Source organism: Canis lupus, chromosome X, assembly GCF_003254725.2.
Source record: "Canis lupus dingo isolate Sandy chromosome X, ASM325472v2, whole genome shotgun sequence".
NCBI classification, from domain to species: Eukaryota; Metazoa; Chordata; class Mammalia; order Carnivora; family Canidae; genus Canis; species Canis lupus.
In genome coordinates this window covers 118,843,405-118,861,541 of record NC_064281.1, presented here as the reverse complement: position 1 = coordinate 118,861,541, position 18,137 = coordinate 118,843,405, and the positions used below count along the sequence as shown (strand labels likewise).

The 18,137-nt window shown below is 53.3% G+C and overlaps 1 protein-coding gene and 1 long non-coding RNA gene across 2 annotated transcripts; one reads left to right on the top strand and one right to left on the bottom strand.

Annotated features, from left to right (window-relative positions):
* Positions 1-2,147: 2,147 nt before the first annotated feature.
* Positions 2,148-5,221, bottom strand: LOC112661994 (melanoma-associated antigen 8-like). The gene is made up of 2 exons (XM_035712222.2): positions 5,120-5,221; positions 2,148-3,495 (listed from the first exon to the last, which is right to left on the bottom strand). Exon 2 carries the CDS (start codon positions 3,131-3,133, stop codon positions 2,189-2,191), a length of 945 nt encoding a protein of 314 aa, XP_035568115.2. The 5' UTR covers positions 3,134-3,495; positions 5,120-5,221; the 3' UTR covers positions 2,148-2,188.
* Positions 5,222-5,250: 29 nt separating this feature from the next.
* On the top strand, positions 5,251-7,379 carry LOC125754693 (uncharacterized). The gene is made up of 3 exons (XR_007409467.1): positions 5,251-5,588; positions 6,555-6,678; positions 6,938-7,379. It is a non-coding gene; the product is annotated as an uncharacterized LOC125754693 (long non-coding RNA).
* The last annotated feature ends 10,758 nt before the right edge of the window (positions 7,380-18,137 follow it).

Sequence of the window (18,137 nt, the reverse complement as noted above, 5' to 3'; positions counted from 1 at the left end):
GTGCCAGGCCTGCCGCACCCCGCCGCCACCATCCGCCCCATCCCTCTCCCCGCGGGCCTTCCCGGGCTCACCGTGGGCCCTGACCTCCGCCGGTCCCCTCTGTCCCCCTCAGGTCCATCCCTCGCCTCCCCTTAGCCCCGGGACCCTCCCTCCCCTCCCCCCTCAGCGTCTGCTCCCACCAAACCAGGCCTCAGGCTCTCGGTACCTGTCTGTGCCAGGCTTGCAGCACCCCCCGCCACCATCTGGCCCCCTCCCACTCCTCCGCGGCTTCCCGGGGCCCCTCTAGCGTGGGCCCTGACCTCCGCCGGTCCCCTCTGTCCTGTGCACCTGTGTCCCTGCCACTCCCACCCCGCCCCCACAGGCAACCCCTGTGCCCCTGTCCCCCTCAGGCCCCGGCAAACCCCCTTCGACGGGATCCTGAGCTCCGTGGGTCCTGTCCCCACCCCCACAACCCAAGTGCGCATTTCCCGGGTGGCCGCGTGTGTCCGGCTCCCCAGGGCCGCCCCCCAGTCCCAAGGATGGGGCCCAGTGCCTCCATCTCTCCGGGAGGAGTGGAGGCATGAAGGTGGGGTGGGGACCCCCGCAGTTCTCCCTCAGCTCCTCACCCCTGCTCCGGGAGGGCCCGGGCCCGTCCTGCCTCCGGGCACCCCTCAGCTCCACGCCGCGGCCCCGCCTTCCCCCGCGTGGATTCTCGGGATTCCCGACAGGCCCCCTCCAGCCGCCCTCCGGTCCGCTCCGGGCTACCTGCTCGCCTGGCTGCCCCCGGCCCCAGGCCTGCCCGCCTTCGCTCGGCTGGGACCCCAATCCGACCCCCCACCGAGGCCCTCCGCTCTCTCAGACCTCCGAGGCGGACGTCGGCCCACCTCACATCCGGACCCCGTGCCAGGGGTCCCCAGCGCTCCCAGCAGGTGGGGTCCGGCGGAGATGGGCTCCAGGCTGGGGGGTCGGGGGGGGGGAGCAGGTGGGCGGGGCCCTCCTTCAGGCTGGGAGGTCAGGGACTCTGGGCCGGCCTGGGCCCCGCCCTCTCCCGCCACGCCAGCAATCTGCGCGTGTCCCCCCCCGCCCCCCCACAAGCCTCATGTCCCCGCTTCCCGACCTGGAGGCAGAGTGGAGGTCGGCCTCCGTCCCCCGCCCGCTGCTCGCTCCTCAGCTGCACACGAGGAGTCGCGCTGCCCACAGAGCCCCCCCCGGGCCCCGGGGCCTTGGACCCTGCAGAGCCTGCCCCGGGAGCCGCCGCCCCCGTCACCCTTTCGCCCCTTGGGGCTGTCGCAGGCCTCAGGACACCCCTCCCCCACCTCCCTGCCGGACGGCGGCCTCTACACAGTCCCCGAAGGCGGCGTGTCCCCGGGCCCCTCGTGTCCTCACTGCTCACACACAGGGCCTTGCAGGGAGCAGAGCTCAGCCGCTGTGTGGCCGTGAGGGAGCCGCCAGCAGGGCTCCCCTGGCCTCCGGCGGGCCCTTTCTCGCCCTTTCCGCGGCCCCCGCCCATGCCGGAGCACACCGGTCCGGGTTCCTTGGGCCCTTGCAGAATGAACGGGCCAGGAGGCACAGGAAGCCAGAACAAAAGACTTTTCCTTTTTATTGGCTGCACGACCCGACCCCGTCCTTTGACCCCTCCGTCCTTGCTGCTTCCCAACCCATTTCTGTCCCAGTGCCCTGCCTGGGATGAGGATCCGGGTGGGACCCACACAGGGACGAAGGTGGACTTTGGCCAGCTGGTTTTCAGGACAGGATGAAACTCTTAACTGTTGAACTGGGGGATGTACAGAAGTTCGGGATGGGGGGGGGGGGGCGGCGGCTGCGGCGGTCCGGGCGGGGGGAATGTCAGTGACACACGTAGCCTCCCAAGCTGATGAATCCCCCGAATCCGAGCAGCGATGTGCAAGAGCCTCCTCATGTTAACCAAGCTCTCGATCTCCGGGTCGCGGCAGAGAACAGGCCCCCAGAGTGGCTTTTCACCCTGCTTTCTGCCCCCAAGCCGCCCTGGCCCTGCACTCCTAGAAAGCCCAGTGGTCTGTCTTCTCCAACACAAACACACAAACAAACACACAAACACACACACACAGGGAGACCCAGAGGCGCCCACGGGGAAGAAGCAGCCGAAGGGATGCCTCCCTTCGTGCCCATCCCGCGGGAGAAGCTTGCCGACCCCACCAAAGGCTGGAAAGGGCCTGGCCGCCTCTGGGGCTCAGGCCCACTCTTCCTCATCAAACGGGGCCAGGGAGGAAACCGGCCACCTGCTATTAACCCATAGCACATACTCCATGACCCGTAGCTTGCTGGTTTCCTCGTGGGCCCTGGGCCCCCACAGGAACTCGTAGCGGGCAGGGTTGCTGCCCGCCACCTGCCGGTACTCCACGTAGCCTTCCTGCACCCAGACGTGGGTGAGGAGCTCCCTGGGCTCCCCATAGATGACGTGCTGCCTGCCGGCAAACACCCCCATGACCCCCAGGGCTTCCCACACCTCCTGCTCGGGGGCACGGTCGCCCTCCAGGAGGATCACCCCCAGGAGCAGCACCAGGAGGCCGGTCGTGGGCAGGCCCTGCTCACCGCTCAGCATCCCATCGTAGCTGAGGCCCAGGACGGTGACCAGGACGTAGGAGTGTGCGATGGGGTCCACTTCCTTCACTTCTACGCCAAAGACCAGCTGCATGCACTCACAGGCTTGACCCCAGATCTCGGGCCAGGCATCCTGCATATCTGGGCTGAGGACCTCCAGCACCTCTGCCTGGCTGGTGGGCTGCTTGTTGAGATACTTGCGGAGCAGGAACCCCACCAGGTCAGCCCCACTCATGAGCATTGTGTCTCCTCCTTGGGCAGAGGGCTGCGCATATTCGGGCACCTCCCAGGGGTTCCAGATCTCCTCCTCTGGGCCACTGGGGCCAGCAAACTCCACCTGGCTCCAGCCACTGGGTGCCCTGCCACTGGGGGAGGGCCCGGCACTCTGAGGGCTCTGGGGAGGACTCCAGGCAGTCTCAGACCCCTCCTCTGGGGGCACAAAGAACAGGCCAGAGCTGGACAAGGAAGGGGAGGAGCAAGAGGAGGAGGAGGAGGGGGGAGGAGGAGGAAGAGGAACACAGGTAGGGGGGAGATGAAACTTCGTCTTCATCCTCAGCCTCTGGCAGCTGGGCATTGACCAGGCCCTGGGCTTCTCCCGGGTCTTCTTCCAGCTTCCAGAGCTGACTCGTGTGCCTCAGGGGCATGGTGTGGGCGTGGAGCTAAAGCTGAAGACAGCGGTGGGATGGCTGGTCGGGGTGCAGGTGGGCCAAGAGAGGCCCCGTGCCAGGGCAGAGAGCGGGCCGCATCAGGATTGGCTACACAAGGAGTCCCCTGTGTGTTGGGCTGGGCGAGTTGAGCCCCTGGCACCAGGCTCGGAGACAACGTGGACCTCACCAGGTCCAGCGACACAGACCTGCTATGCCTCCTTCACTCTGTGACCTGAGGGCCTCCTGCCGGCGACCAAGGCCTCTGCTGCGCTGCCAGTTCTTGGAGCCCCTGCAGGAGGGAAGCAGGGGGCACCTCAGGGTGCAGACTGCCAGCCCAGCCCTGGGCCCCCAGTGCACACAGGAAGGTTGGCTCGCACTCTGGGAGGCCCCCAGCAGTCCAAGTCCCCTCCTTGGCCTGCCAGTGCCCTTGGCAGGGCCTGGGACCCAGGCCTCTGTCTGCGGTCCTGAGGCCAAAGTGTCCCCACAAGACCAGGCTGCCCCGACCCTCCCCATGAGGAAGCCAGGGGACCGGCTCTGGGCAGGCCTGCCAAAGGTCTCTGGGGGTTCATCCTGTGCCGTCAAATAAGGGATCACGGATCACGGATCACGCACCAGGGGAGGAATGGCCCAACTCAAGCTTCCCTCTGGGCCAGGATGGGGCGCCTCTCGCTCTTCACCTGGACCCCACGCAAGGCGTGGGAAGACTCTCCGGCTGGCCCTGAGGCCACCCTCCTTGCACCTTCCTTGCAAGGGCCCCTACCCCGACCCCGCAACCAGCCAAAGTCCAGAGAAATCAGTCGGCCCACCCGTCCCGCCTCTCCCCATGGCCCACACAAGCGGCCGGGGCGGCCTGGTCCCCAGGGATCCTGCTGAGGAAGGCATCCCCTCATTTCTCACCTCGACCCCCGCCAGGGCCTGGACCAGGGCAGGGCAGGGCAGGGCAGGGCAGGGCAGGGCAGGGCACCTGCCTCCTCTGCTGACCTGAGTGCAGACCCTCAGACCCAGGCCCTCCCCTCCCTGAGCCCAGAGATCTGGAGAGGAGGAGGGTCTCCGCGGGATAGGCCACACCCCGGGTTCTCTTCCCAGGGCTGCCAGGGAGGGGCACCCAGATTTCGGGGCCATCCCCTCCTGGGCCTGAGGGCTGCCTTGGGGGCCACTCACCCCTTCAATGTAGGGTGGGCGGGGGTCCACCGTCTGCCCCCTCAGGGAGGCCGTGCTCCTGACGCCAAGGGCCCCCAGTCTCTCGGGAGACCCGGATGTGGAAGTCTGGCCGCCCGGCGGCCCGCCCGAAGGCAGGTCCCCAGCCTGCCCAGGGGGCCTCCCAGGCCTCCCATCCCTGGCGACCTCCTGCCAGGTCCCCTCTGTCCTGGGCTCCAGGGCCCCCGCCCCCACAGGCACTCCCTGTGCCCCTCCCCCCCTCAGGCCCTGGCAAACCTCCCTCCGGATGGGCTCCTGAGCTCCCTGGGCTCGGGTCCCCCCCCCCACCCCCCCCCCCCCGAGGCGCATTTCCCCGGGGGCCGCGTGTGTCCGGCCTCCCCAGGGCGGCCCCCCAGCCCCGAGGCGGGGGCCCAGTGCCTCTCTCTCTCTCTCTCTCTCTCTCTCTCGGGGAGGGCGGGCCGTGGGTTGAGGCATGATGGTGGGGTGGGGGACCCCGGGGGACCCCCGCAGTTCTCCCTCAGGTCCTCACCCCGCTCCGGGGAGGGCCGGGTCCCGTCCTGCCTCCGGGGACCCGAGGCCACTGCCCCAGGCCCCGGCATCCAGGCCTCAGCTCGACGCCGCGGCCCCGCCTTCCCCCGGTCATGGTCCTCTCTCGGGGTTCCCGGCAGGCCCCCTCCCCCCTCCCCCCTCCCCCCCCCCCCCCCGCCGCCCTCCGGGGCCCCTCCCCCGCCCTCCGAGCCCCCTCCCGGGGCTACCTGCTCCCCTGGCTGCCGCCGGCCCGGGCCTGGCCTCCTTCCAGGGGACCCCAGTGCGACCCCCCCGCACCGAGGCCTTCTGCTCTCTCTCAATTCTGACGCAGAGGTCGGCCCACGTCACATCACGTCCTGACCCCGTTGCCAGGGGTCCCCACAGCTAACAGCACGTTGGGTTGAGATGAGTTCCAGGCTAGGGTGGGAGGAGGGAAGCGCGCCGGCTGGCAAGGCGGGGGCCCCCTGTCCTCCCCGGGCTCCTGCCCTGGACTCGGGCGGGCTGCGGCCTCGGCTCTCTGCAGACCTCAGTCGGTGCCCCTTACACCGAGCCTCTCAGGCCCCGACGTGTCGTCCCTGAGCGCCCGAGGGGTGGTTGCTGCGGCTCGGGCCCCACCGGCTCTGCAGGTCCCGGGGTGGCCCAGGGCTGCCGGCAGGGGCACAGCAGGGTTCGGCGGCCCCCAGCGTCCTGGCACAGGTCGGCTCTCAGTCCTCACCCAGGAGGCCCTCATCAGGACACAGGCCTGCTGTGCAGCCGCAGCGCCCATAGCCCCGGGGCAGGGCAGGGGCAGGGGCCGGGAGGAAGCGCCCCTTCCCACGGGGTCCCTTGGCCAGCAGCCAGACTTTAGGGACATCGTGTTAAAGGTTTAGTTTCCTGGGGGCGGCCGAGCAGCTGCAAGGGTGTCTAGGGGTGTCCCGTATTGCGGGGCCCACTGCAGGGAGTTTTCCCCTGACATGCTGCGTCATCGGGAGAAACACACCGTCCCTCTCTACCTAGCGTGTGTCCAGTGCACGCGTATGTATAAGGTGTGCAGATTATAGGTGCTGGTATGCAAATGTACGTACATATCACCTAAATACGGACAGCGACACACGTATGTGCGTGTGTGTTCCCGTTATACATGCGTTTGTATATGTATTTATATAGGTGTAGACTATATATATACTTTATCAAAAATACCTTTTCTTACTGTGTGAATTGCTTTGATACTCCCTACTCTATTTCAGGTTGATTCTGTATATTCTACTTAAGTGATTTTTTAAGGGGCATTCCTTGCCACTAAGATGATTTCAGGGGGTTATTTGCATAGACTCTAGAGTCCAATGCCTCAATCATCCTGTCTTTCCCTGTGTCCTCTTAGCACCCCAGGGCTAATGTCATGTGTACTCTGAGGCCTTGCCTCAGATTTATGCTGGGAAGCAGAAGCAGAAGTTGGAAATTGCTCCGCCTATCAATCCTGTCATCTGCATTGATGCAGGCTGCATTCCCTCCCCACATCCCTGATGTTCCCTGCATCCCCAACCCAGACTCAATATCCAGCTCAGCAGTCTTCAGGGTCCCCCAAGGCTTTCTCCTCATTTATTGTTCGGACGTTGTTTATTCTGTGTGTGTTTTTCAAGACTTTCATTTCTTTCTTTCTTTCTTTTTTTTTTTTTTTTTAAGGTTTTATTTCTTTACTCATGAGACACACAGAGAGAGACAGAGAGGCAGCAACACAGGCAGAAGGAGAAGCAGGCTCCACGCAGGGAGCCCGATGCGGGACTCGATCCAGGCTCTCCAGGACCAAGTATCTGCCCAAGACTTCCTTTTTTTTTTAAGTGAGGTTTTAGTTGCACAGAAATGAAAACGGAAATTCCTTCCTCATCGTATTCTGATAGAAGCTTTTTCCATTAGCTAGTGCTGAATTTCTTTCAAAGGAGTCTTCTATACCCAGTCGTGATCAGATGTTTTTAGTTCCATTATTTTGTTAATGTAGATAAATACAGTTGAAAGATTTTTCTTTTTTTTTTTTTTTTTTTTTAAGGATTTTATTTATTTACTCATAGACACAGAGAGAGAGGCAGAGACACAGGCAGAGGGAGAGGGAGAAGCAGGCTCCATGCTGGGAGCCCGACGTGGGACCCGATCCCAGGTCTCCAGGATCACACTCCAGACTGCAGGCAGCGCCAAACCGCTGCGCCACCAGGGCTGCCCAAATACAGTTGAAAGATTTTTCTGACGTTAAGGCAGATTTCTGTTCACTGGGCACCGCCTCTCGTCCGTTTCGTTCACTACGATTTTGAATATGCATATACTTATTCAGGATATTTGCTGCTATATGAGTGCTTTTGGCTTAAGCGTTCTTTCAAGGTGGATTTCTCCTCTAGCATTTACATCCAGGAGCACTAGCGTGGGACATTTAATTGAAAACAATGCCCATATTTTTCTTTAGTTTGAAGGAGTTTTGCTAAGATGATGACTTCTCCCCAACCATTTGGCCGAATGAGACCACAGGGCGGTGGGGTGGGGGTGGGGGGGGGGAGGTGGGAGTCCAAAGTGGCCGAGGAGTTGAGAGACCTAAGTTCCTCTGGTCCCCGGAATTCAGCGAGACAGCTACTAAATCATTCTGAACCCCTGAGAACTGAACCGGAGATCTACAAAAAGAATAGCTGCAACTCTACAAAGAGAAAAGCATCCAGTTTCTGCAAGACAGGAGGTGTGGAGAAGTGAAATGGAAGCGATACATGGGAAGATGGGCGGGGGGGGGGGGGGGGCAAAAGGGAGGCGATACATGGGAAGATACGGGGGAGCCAAAAGGGGGCGAGCTCCAGCAGCCTCCACCAGAGAGTGATGGAGCAGCAGAGAGCGCAGAATCCGGACCTTTAGAAGTCCGCTCCGGTGAGGGACGGCCCTGCCTGCCCGGTGCTCAGACAGTGAAGCGGGTGCAGAATCCTAGGTGGGACAGCGTGGTCTCAGGATCCCCCGGGGTCACAGGAACACTGACAGTGCCTGAGTGCAGCAGAGCTCCCAGACATCGGAGCAGGGAAGCCGGCTGCAGCGGGCTCTTGGCCAGTGGTGGCCGTAGCCCTGGAACCCAGCAGGGTCAGTGGGTCCCAGCACCCTCAGCGCAAAGGCTCTCCGAGCAGGAGCCCAGCAGGCGGCAGAACCGGCAAGCCCCCCCTTGCTCCCCCTGGGGAGGAGCAGCGCACATGTCCACACAGCAGGAATCTGCAGGGTTTGGAAGGCGAAGCAGGGTCCGTGCCTGAGATGGAAATGCTTGGTCACAGGCTGGGTGAGCACAGTGTGCGGTCCGGTACCAGGGAGACAGGAGTGATGGGTTGCCTTTCACTGGGGGTGCGCTAAGGAGCGGGACCCTGAGCTTTCGGCCCTGGGGCTGGGGATGAGGAGGCCACCACTTTCGCTCTCAGCCTCTAAAGAGGCCTGCAAGGCCTTCACGGAACAAAATCCACAGAGAGCAACCCGGACCAGATTACTTAGCCTGGCCCCCTGGCAAGGGCGGTGCACGCCCACTCGGGGCAAAGACCCCTGAGAATCAGCGCAACAGGTCCCTCCCCCAGAAAGTCAGCAAGAGCGTGCGGCCCAGACCAACTTTACCGAACACTGAGAACCGCAAAACTCCAGCGCTAGGGGAATATAACATACACAATTCATAGCGTTTTCCCCCATGATTCTTTGGTCTTTCCATTTTATTTATTTATTTTTTTTTTCGCTTTCCTTTTGCAACCAATTTCTTATTTTATCAAACTTTTAGGAAATATTTTTTAGTTTTCATTCTTACAGTTACATGCTATCCTTCCATTGTTTTTAATTTTATTTGTGTAAGTTTTTTTTTTTTTTTTCTTTACACCCTTGCGGTGCAGTTTCTTCCACCAGACCAAAATACACGTAGTGTACGGTATATGATTCTGTTTTCTTCACCTGTCTCATCAAAATCGCTTTTTTTTTTCTTTTTTCTCCTTCTTTGTTTCTTTCTTGTTAAGTTCTTTCTATGTTCTGTCTCCCTTTCTGATATTTCCCACTTATTTTTTGTATCCCCCAAATGAATGAGACAAAGACTCCTAACTCTGGGAAACGAACTAGGGGTGGTGGAAGGGGAGGTAGGCAGGGGGTGGGGGTGACTGGGTGACGGGCACTGAGGGGGGCACTTGATGGGATGAGCACTGGGTGTTATTCTATATGTTGACAAATTGAACACCAATAAAAAATAAATTTATAAAAAATAAAAAAATAAGGTCTTTCTAAATTTTCATCTTTACAGTTACATTCTATCCTGTCAATGTATTTAATATATATAATATATATGCAAGGTTTTTTTTCTTTACAATTGTGAAGCCATCTTTTTTTTTTTTTAATTTTGTTGTTTATTTATTCATGACAGACACAGAGAGAGGGAGGCAGAGACCCAGGCAGAGGGAGAAGACCGCTGAGCTGCCGGGGCTGCCCTTCTTCACAATTTTGAGATGTAGTTTCCTCTAACCGAAGGAAATACACTCAGAATATAGTGTATTGCTCTGTTTTCTTCACCTGTCTGTTGATATTTCTTCTTTTTTTCTCTTTTAATTTTCATTTTTACAATTGCATTCTATCCTTTCCTTGTATTCTATTCAATTTGTTTAGTACCTATAAAAGTTTTCCTTTTGTTACAATTTTGGGATTTAGTTTTCTAACAAACGGACCAAAATACACACAGGATCCAGTGTATTACTCTATTCTCTTCACCTGTCTGATTATATTCTCTCTTTTTAATTTTTCTTTTCAGTTCTGGGTCTCTTGTGATTTGTGTAGTGTATATTTCTCTGGGGACATTGTTGCCATTTCAGTATTTTGTTCTCTCATTCATCGATTCTTCTCTGCACAGATGGAAAAAACCTCATCTCATAAAAGAGAACCAAAGGCAGTACTGAATGCCAGGAACCTAGTGAGTATGGACATAAGTAACATGGTAGAACTAAAGTTCAGAATAATGATTATAAAGATACTATCGGGGCTTGAATAAAGCATCAAAGACACTAGACAAAGCCTTTCCGGAGAAATAAAAGAACTAAAATCTAATCAAGTTGAAATTTCAAAAAGGCTATCAATGAGAAGCATTAAAAAATGGAGGCGCAAAAAAAAAAAAATGGAGGCTCTGACTGCTCGGATAATTGAGGCAGAAGATAGAATTAGTGACATAGGGCAGCCCGGGTGGCCTAGCGGTTTAGCGCCTGCCTTCAGCCCAGGGCGTGATCCTGGAAAACCCGGGATCGAGTCCCATGTGGGGCTCCCTGCATGGAGCCTGCTTCTCCGTCTGCCTGTGTCTCTGCCTCTCTCTCTCTGTATGTGCGTCTAATGAATAAATAAATAAAATCGTTTTTAAAAGCCCCAATCAAAAGTTATAGGGTATCAGGTTGGATAAAAAAGTAAGGACCATTGATACGCTGCCTGCAAGAGACTCATTTTAGGCCCAAAGACACCTCCAGATTTAAAGTGAGGGGGTGGAGAAAGATTTATCATGCTAACGGACATAAAATGAAAGCTGGGCTGGCAATCTTTATATCAGACAGACTAGATTTTTTTAAAGATTTTATTTATTTATTTATTAAGGAGAGACAGAGAGAGAGGCAGAGACACAGGCAGAGGGAGAAGCAGGCTCCCTGCAGGGAGCCTGATGTGGGGCTTGATCCCGGGACAATGGGATCAAGACCTGAGCCAAAGGCAGATGCTCAACCACTGAGCCACCCAGGTGCCCCCAGACAGACTAGATTTTAAAGCAAAGACTGTAGGGATCCCTGGGTGGCGCAGCGGTTTGGCGCCTGCCTTTGGCCCAGGGCGCGATCCTGGAGACCCGGGATCGAATCCCACATCGGGCTCCCTGCATGGAGCCTGCTTCTCCCTCTGCCTATGTCTCTGCCTCTCTCTCTCTCTCTGTGTGACTATCATGAATAAATAAAATAAAAATCTTTAAAAAAAAAAAAATAAAAAATAAAGCAAAGACTGTAGGGGCCCCTGAGTGGCTCAGTGGTTAAGCGTCTGCCTTCGGCCCAGGTCGTGATCCTGGGGTCCTGGGATTGAGTCCAGTATCAGGATCTCTGTGGGGAGCCTGCTTCTCCCTCTGCCTGTTTCTCAGCCTCTGTCTCTCTCTCTGTATGTCATAAATAAGTGAATAAAATCTTTAAAAAAAAAAAAACACACACACACACTGGAAGAGCCAGAAGTGGCATGCCTTCTGTTAGAAAGCACTAAGAAGCCCACAGTACCACCGAGGAGTAATGTTCTCCCGAGAAAATTGAACTTGCTTCTGGCCTCCAACTGGGGTGAACATATAGTGACAGGAAATACAGCTCTCTTCAGGAGAAGAAGGCACAGGGTCTGCTCTGTGGCGAGAGCTCTGGGCATCTGCAGGAACGTGTTTGCTTTGTTTTGCATCCAGTCTGCTCAAGAAAGGCACCATTTCCCTGCCTACCACAGTGATGCCACAACACTGCCCAGCAGCCTTGCCTATTCCAAGCCAATGGTGCCTGCCTTTCCCTTTATCCTGGGAGAATGGCCCCTGGATGCTTAGATCTGCATTTGCTCCCTATCCCCTAGGTCAAGTCAGAAAGCTAGGATAAAATCCTGGATCTGACAAGCCAGTTCACTGTACCCGTGCCACTGATCTTGGCGCAAGGCTGCTCTAGGCTCGGAGGATCAGGCCCTCCAGACTAGCCTCTCTAGACCTCTGCCTCCTGCTCTCTGTTGCAGGGCCCTGAGCTACTGCATGCCGTTGTTCTTCCCCGGGCATTTGCTTTTGCCACGCTGCTAGTGGTCCTCTTGGGACATCCTCAGGTCTCGCCCTCAATGTCACCTTTTCCATGAGTCCTTCTATGAATACCCAATCCTAAATTGCAACCCCTCCTCCCACCCCATCCCCAACACTCTGCATTCAGCTCTGTGGATTCGATTTGTTTCCATAGCATTGAAAACTACTCAGCCTACTTCACCTTTCACTTCATTTCATGATTCACTTCAGTGTACACCGCTACACATGCTAGGCTATGAGCACTACAGAGGCAACGAATCTGTTCAATGCTGTATTCTTAGAGCTTTGAGCAGCGCCTGGCACATGGTACATGTTTACTACTCATGTTGAGAATGAATAAAGAACTGCCAGCTCCAAGGTCCTGGTCCTTGGAGCCTCTCGTCCCTAAACCCCCTTGGCATCTCTAACCCCCACAACTATCCAAACAGGCAAAGTTTGAATGCTCCCGTCCATGCTCTACTTATTGGCTCATGGACAAGGTAAGCCACTGAGTTTACCGGGGACTCTGGAGACCCCTAGCCCCAGTCCCTGGTTTGTGCTCCTGGTATTCTGGCAGAAGTCAGCGTAGTAGGATTCCAAACAACTATGGCTGACTGCACACTCTCTCCTGCCAGCAGGCAGCTATGGCCTTCACCCTTATGCTCTGCTCTTCCTTCTTGTTGGCTTCGATCTATAAGTTGCTACAGTCAAGGACTCACGTGTCCTGGGGTTTGGGTTGGGCCACAGAAGGTTTTACAGATAGCCAGTTCACACAGCGCATGCCCATTGATTCCAGAGGGCACACCCATGTTCACATATGACCATAAAAAGACTTCCCTAGCGAAGGTAGAAAGGAGGGTAACTAAGATGGTTTGCAAGGTTACTTTCAAACCCAAAACACTCCAACCACTAGGATTTATCCCCATTTCCAGAATGCAGGTGCGCTCCTTGCCTTTGCACATACTGTTCCTGCATCTTGAGGTATCGGAGATACTTTACTTGCAATGAGAAGGGCTCTTGCTGTCGGTGCTGTCCTTCCTGATAATGCCAAAGGCCAGCCTTCTCGTGAGAAGGCATCAGACACACTCAGAGGGACATTCTACTACAACTGGACCAGTACTCCTCAGAAATGTCAAGGCCATAGATATAAGCAGAACACTGGCCTTCCAGAGATGTCCGCATCCTAATGCTCACAGCTGGAATATGTTAAGTTACACATCAAAGTGGAATTAACGCAGAAGATGGAATTGAAATTACCAATTGCCTGACCTGAAGATAGGGAGATTGTTCAAGATAATCCAGGTAGACCCAATGTAAATACAATGCTCCAAATGTGGAAGGAGACGGTCATGTGAGAGACTCAACTGCCCATTGCTGGCGTTGAAGATGGAGGAAGGGTCTCTGAGCCAAAGATGGTGGTCACCCTCTGGGTGCTGGAAAAGTCATGAAAACACATTTCTCCGTGGAGACTTCCCAAAGCATCACAGCCCGGCTGATGGCTTGATTTTAGCCCAGTGAGACTCTTCTGGGGCTTCTGACTTCCAACATTTGTGTTGTTCCATTAATGAATTTGTGCTGTACCACTAACTTTGTGGTGATCTGTTACAACAGCAATAGGAGGGCAGCCCCGGTGGCACAGCGGTTTAGTGCCATCTGGTGCCCGGGGTGTGATCCTGGAGACCTGGGATTGAATCCCAAGTCGGGCTCCTTGCATGGAGCCTGCTTCTCCCTCTGCCTGTCTCTCTCTCTCTCTCTCTCTCTCTCTCTCTCTCTCTCAATCAATCAAACAATCAATCAATCTTTAAAAAGAAAAACAACAACAACAGCTGTGGGAAAGTAATACAGTTTCAAAAAAAACAGGAAATACGAAGGAGCTATCTCATATTGGAGGACATGAAGCAGACATAATGACTGCATGTAATGTGCCATCCAGGGTTGCAAAGAAAAAGGGCACATTCCTACCCCTTTGCCCCCAGGGCTCTTGGCCCCTTGGCCACTTTATGGTCCCTCCGACTGTACCACCACTCTGGACAATTGCAGGTGCCCAATTGGGACATACACAGGAGTCTGCGGCTGAGCTGGAGAGACAAGACCACCCATGAGGACAGTGCATGCCTCCCCCCACATTCCTCTTTGCAGGATCAAGCATCCTATCCCCCACAGTGAGAGAAACTGAGGGACAAGGTTGAGGGACTGGGTCCTGACAGTTGGAGAATGGCCAGCACGAAGCTGGGGGTGTAGGAAACTGCATGAAGCTGTTTCTACAGAAGCCTCGGGAGCCAAGGGATTCGTTACCACACTGTGAGCTCACAGAGCACAGTCCACTGTCTTCTCTTACTAGGGGACATAATTCAGGCACACATGTTTTCCTAGGTGCAAGACTCCGGATTCTGCACCTTAAGGTGCAAGGCTGGGGTGGAGGTGTTCAAAAGAGGAGCTGCCCCACAGGAAGCTGCCTGTCCCCGGTGGTTCTTGTCAGAGAACTCCTGAGTCATAGCCACCGCTCTGTGCAGCTGGGACCCTCGTGAAGGCCACTGTGAGGTTGGCTTTCTGAGGCTGAGCCAGAGTGGGAGTGTGGACCTGTCAGCCATCCCAACAGCCGCCTGGGAACCTAGGGTCCCGAAACGGGCCCTTTGAGCAGAGGAAAGTGTAGTGAGTGACGGCGGTGGTCACCGGGATGCTCTGCCACACCCCGCAGGCCCTCGGGCTCACATGAGGATTTTGTAAGCAGCCGGGCAGGAGGGCCTTCGGGTCCCCAGGTGGCAAGCAGGCTGTGCAGAAGATCAGCCGTCCCATGAGATGGGGTTGGAGGAGCACCTGCCATCCCAGGGCTGTGGTCTTGGCACAAGTCCCAGGAGCAGGCTCTGTGGGGCAGTCGCGGCTGGACGCGGGGACACCTCTGCTAATGTTGCTTGCTGTGGGGAACTGGTGGGTCCCACAGTGTTCTTACTCAGCGTTGAGAAGGACTGTTGGGCTGTAGCAGCCAGGACACCCCCGGGCCTCTTCCCCCTTTGTTGGAGTCATTCTGGGGTGCATCTCTTTAGCCACAGCCTCTTGTGTGGACACATCCACCCAGGCCCTGAACTGTCATTGCAGGGCAAAGCAAGTCAGACAGGAGCTCACTGGCCTTGAGGACTCACTCTCGGTCCTTGTCTTCCGGATCTGAGAAGCCTCTGCTTTTTCCCAGGCTGAGCAAAAGGCCTGCTCTACACTCTGGTCTCCTTTGCGAGGAGTTGAGCTGCTGCCTGGCTCTTGCCAGACCTGCCCTGTGGCAGATACCCCTGCAGGTGTCCTAAGGCCCTTCGTGGGCAAATAAATGTTTGCAGGTCTCCATCTGGCATCATTGATAGCCTCCTGCTAAAATCCGGTGAAGAAAGCTGGGAGGCTGGGCTAGGGCAGGTGTTGCAGGGCTCGAGGAAGGAATGGATTCCAGAAATGTCTATACGATTGAAGAATGCAGACTAGAGTATAATGCTGGCTTGGAAGTTAAAGGAGGGGAAAGAAGTGAAGAAGATTCAGGAAGGTTGTGTTCCACACTGCCTCGTTTTGTGTGCTTGTGTTTGATTTTCCTATGAATCTTTCTTTCTTTTTCTGAAACTTATCCATTACGTTTTGTTCAGTTGCTCTTTGCCCTTTCTATTTTAAAAACTTCAATAAATTTTTAATTTTAAACTATTTATTTTCGACTTGTAAAAATTTGCAAAGATAGTACAGAGTTTTTATATGCCCCTCACTCAGTTTCCCATTATGATGGAAAGCAGAAGCGGTTGCTTCTGTCAATGTGGTACATTTGTTACAATTGATGGGGTAATTTTGACACTTTATTTATTAGTAACTGAAGCCATACTTTACTCAGACTTCAGCAGTGTTTACCCAGAATCTATTTTCTGTTCCAGGATCCCTGCCAACATACCGCCTTACATTATTTCTAGTGTTTCTTTGGCTGTGGCAGTTTCTTTTTTTTGAGGAGCTTGACTCTTTTCGGGAGGAGTGATTAGATATTTTGTACATTGTCCCTCACTCGCAATGTTTCTGATGTTTTACTCATGATTAGTCTGGAGTTCTGTGTTTTAGGAAGGAAGACCATAGCGGTGAATTGCTACTGTCATGACATCCTATCAACACTACATACCAGTAGCTTGATTTATCACTGATGTGGTTTACCTTCACCACCTGACTGAGTTAATACCTCTTAGGTGTCTCCACTGTAAACTTACTGGTGTCAGCCCCCTTTGCATACTGTCCCCTTTGGAAGAAAGTCACAATATGTGGCCCACACTTCAGTGCTAGGGAGTTATGCTGTACTATCTTCAAGTGAGAGCATCTTCGTAAACCAGAATTGTTCTCCAATGGAGATCTGCCTATTTCCCCATATTTATGTTTTTAATAAGTCAACTTCTTTCATCAATATAGACACATGAGCATTTCTATTACACTTTAGGTTAAAATCCAACACCATTCTATATATTTGTGTTGTTTAACTTGTTCCAGGTTTGGCCACTGGGCGCTCTTCCTGTTAGCTCCCTCTGTGTATACCTTTGTCACGTCCCTGGAAATGTTTTCATTGGTTTGTTTTTATGTATTTGGTTTTTTTAAGCTTTTCTTTATTTTCAGGCACTACAAGTTGCTTCCGGCTCAAGTTGCATATTTCTCTGTCCCATATCTAGAATCAGCTGTTTTTCCATGGAGTCCATGTTCCATTTACTGTAGAATAGTATGAGAAACCTAGGTCTGTGCACTAAGTACGCACATTGCATCTGGGGTCATTGCTCCTACGGCTCCTTGGCTGACAAAGGAAGAAATTACATGTGTGTTCACTACCCTGTGTGTATTCACATTTGTATACAAATTTTAGATGTAATCTATATGTGTATTAAGCTACATAAAAGTTTTTACTGATGTTTTTGGCTCTAATCCTCCACCACATACATCACTATAGCTTCCTCCTCTACAGTGAAAAACCTTGAGATTTGGAAGTTGCAAGTGTCCTTTTGTCTCTGCTGGGTAGCCCAAAGGCTTGGTTACCTCTGATCGAGCTGCTGAAATATAATTTGTGTATGTGTAATGCAGCAGTTCAGCTCCAGAACTCCATTGAACCTCATCGAAGTTATGCCTGCCCTCTAGCCTCTGGACTCTGATAAGGCTACCTGGCCCCTGTCTATGGAGCTCTTGGAAGGTCAAGAGTACCCGTTATTTGAGTGTCTGAACTGATGAGTAAATATAAATATCCGCGAGGACAAATTTGTTATGCCAAAGAATTCCAAATCCTTATTAATGTAGATAGTCTCCCACTCAAGGAGATGAAACCTAATCCTTACTCTCTAACTGTGGCCTGCACATAGTCACTTCCTTCCAGATAATGACGGAAAGAGAGAGAAAAAAACCTTTGGTGCAGAAGCTCAACCAACACCATCTCAGCCAGATGATCAAGATCACCCTCATCAGGGATGAGTCATATTGATAGAATGTACCCTTGATAGGACGTGATGAGAAGAGCACTTGACATTTCTAGACTTCCTCCCCCAAACTCATAACAACAGCCTACTTATGAGAAAGACACCAGACAAATACAAATAGAGGGATATTCTACAGTATACCTAACTAGTACTCAAAATCGTCATCATCAAAAGGAATGGAAAGTCAGAGAAACTGTCACTGCAAAGAGGATCTTATTTAAATGATGTAAAGACACAAAATAAATACGTGATCCTCTCAGGATAACCAAATGATGGATGAGGAAATTTTTATACATATAAAAGTTTTTTAACTAATACGCTAAGAACAAATGAGAGAACTAGAAAATTACCAGTCTGCAACCCCCAACACACAAATAAAAGTGGTGATCATCAATGAGTGCCAACTTCAGCACAGAGGACAATAGATATTATGTTCCTCATAGTGGAAGTACGTAGCATTATCTATGTACCAATCTTGTTTTTTTAAAAAAGAAAATACAGTAGAAAAACAAACATGCAAACTTAAATTGATCAAGTGTCTATTTGAGACTATCAATTTAAAGAACTAGGAGGTCAAAGTACATGTTTAAGGACAACAAAATGTTTTGTTCAACATAATTCAGATTATGGGAATGTCACAAAATTTGACCTGCTTTTTTCCCTCAAGAACAGTAACTGCAAGGGGAGAAAAGGGTGATGTGGGGGGAAATCTATTGATGAAAAAAGACTTAAGGGATATAACCAAAAAAAAAAAATCACAGAATATAGGCCACCTTTGTGATTCAAGAAACTTAAAAAAATTTTCCAGATAAGTTAAATGTGAAAAGTAACTGGATATTTAATACTAATAACTACTTTAAATTTGTGGGAATGATAATTGTATTGCATTGATGTTTTACCAAAGATCCTTTGTTTGGAAATGCATTTTGAAATACTGATGAGATGAGATGACAAAGCACAATGTCTCAGATGATCCTCACGTTATCCCAATGGCAGAGATGTGGGGAAGGTGAGGGTGTATTGGAACCAGAC

Excerpts from the sequence above, each read along its gene's own strand:
- LOC112661994 (XM_035712222.2), bottom strand. The coding sequence starts at position 3,133 with ATGCCCAGCTGCCAGAGGCTGAGGATGAAGACGAAGTTTCATCTCCCC.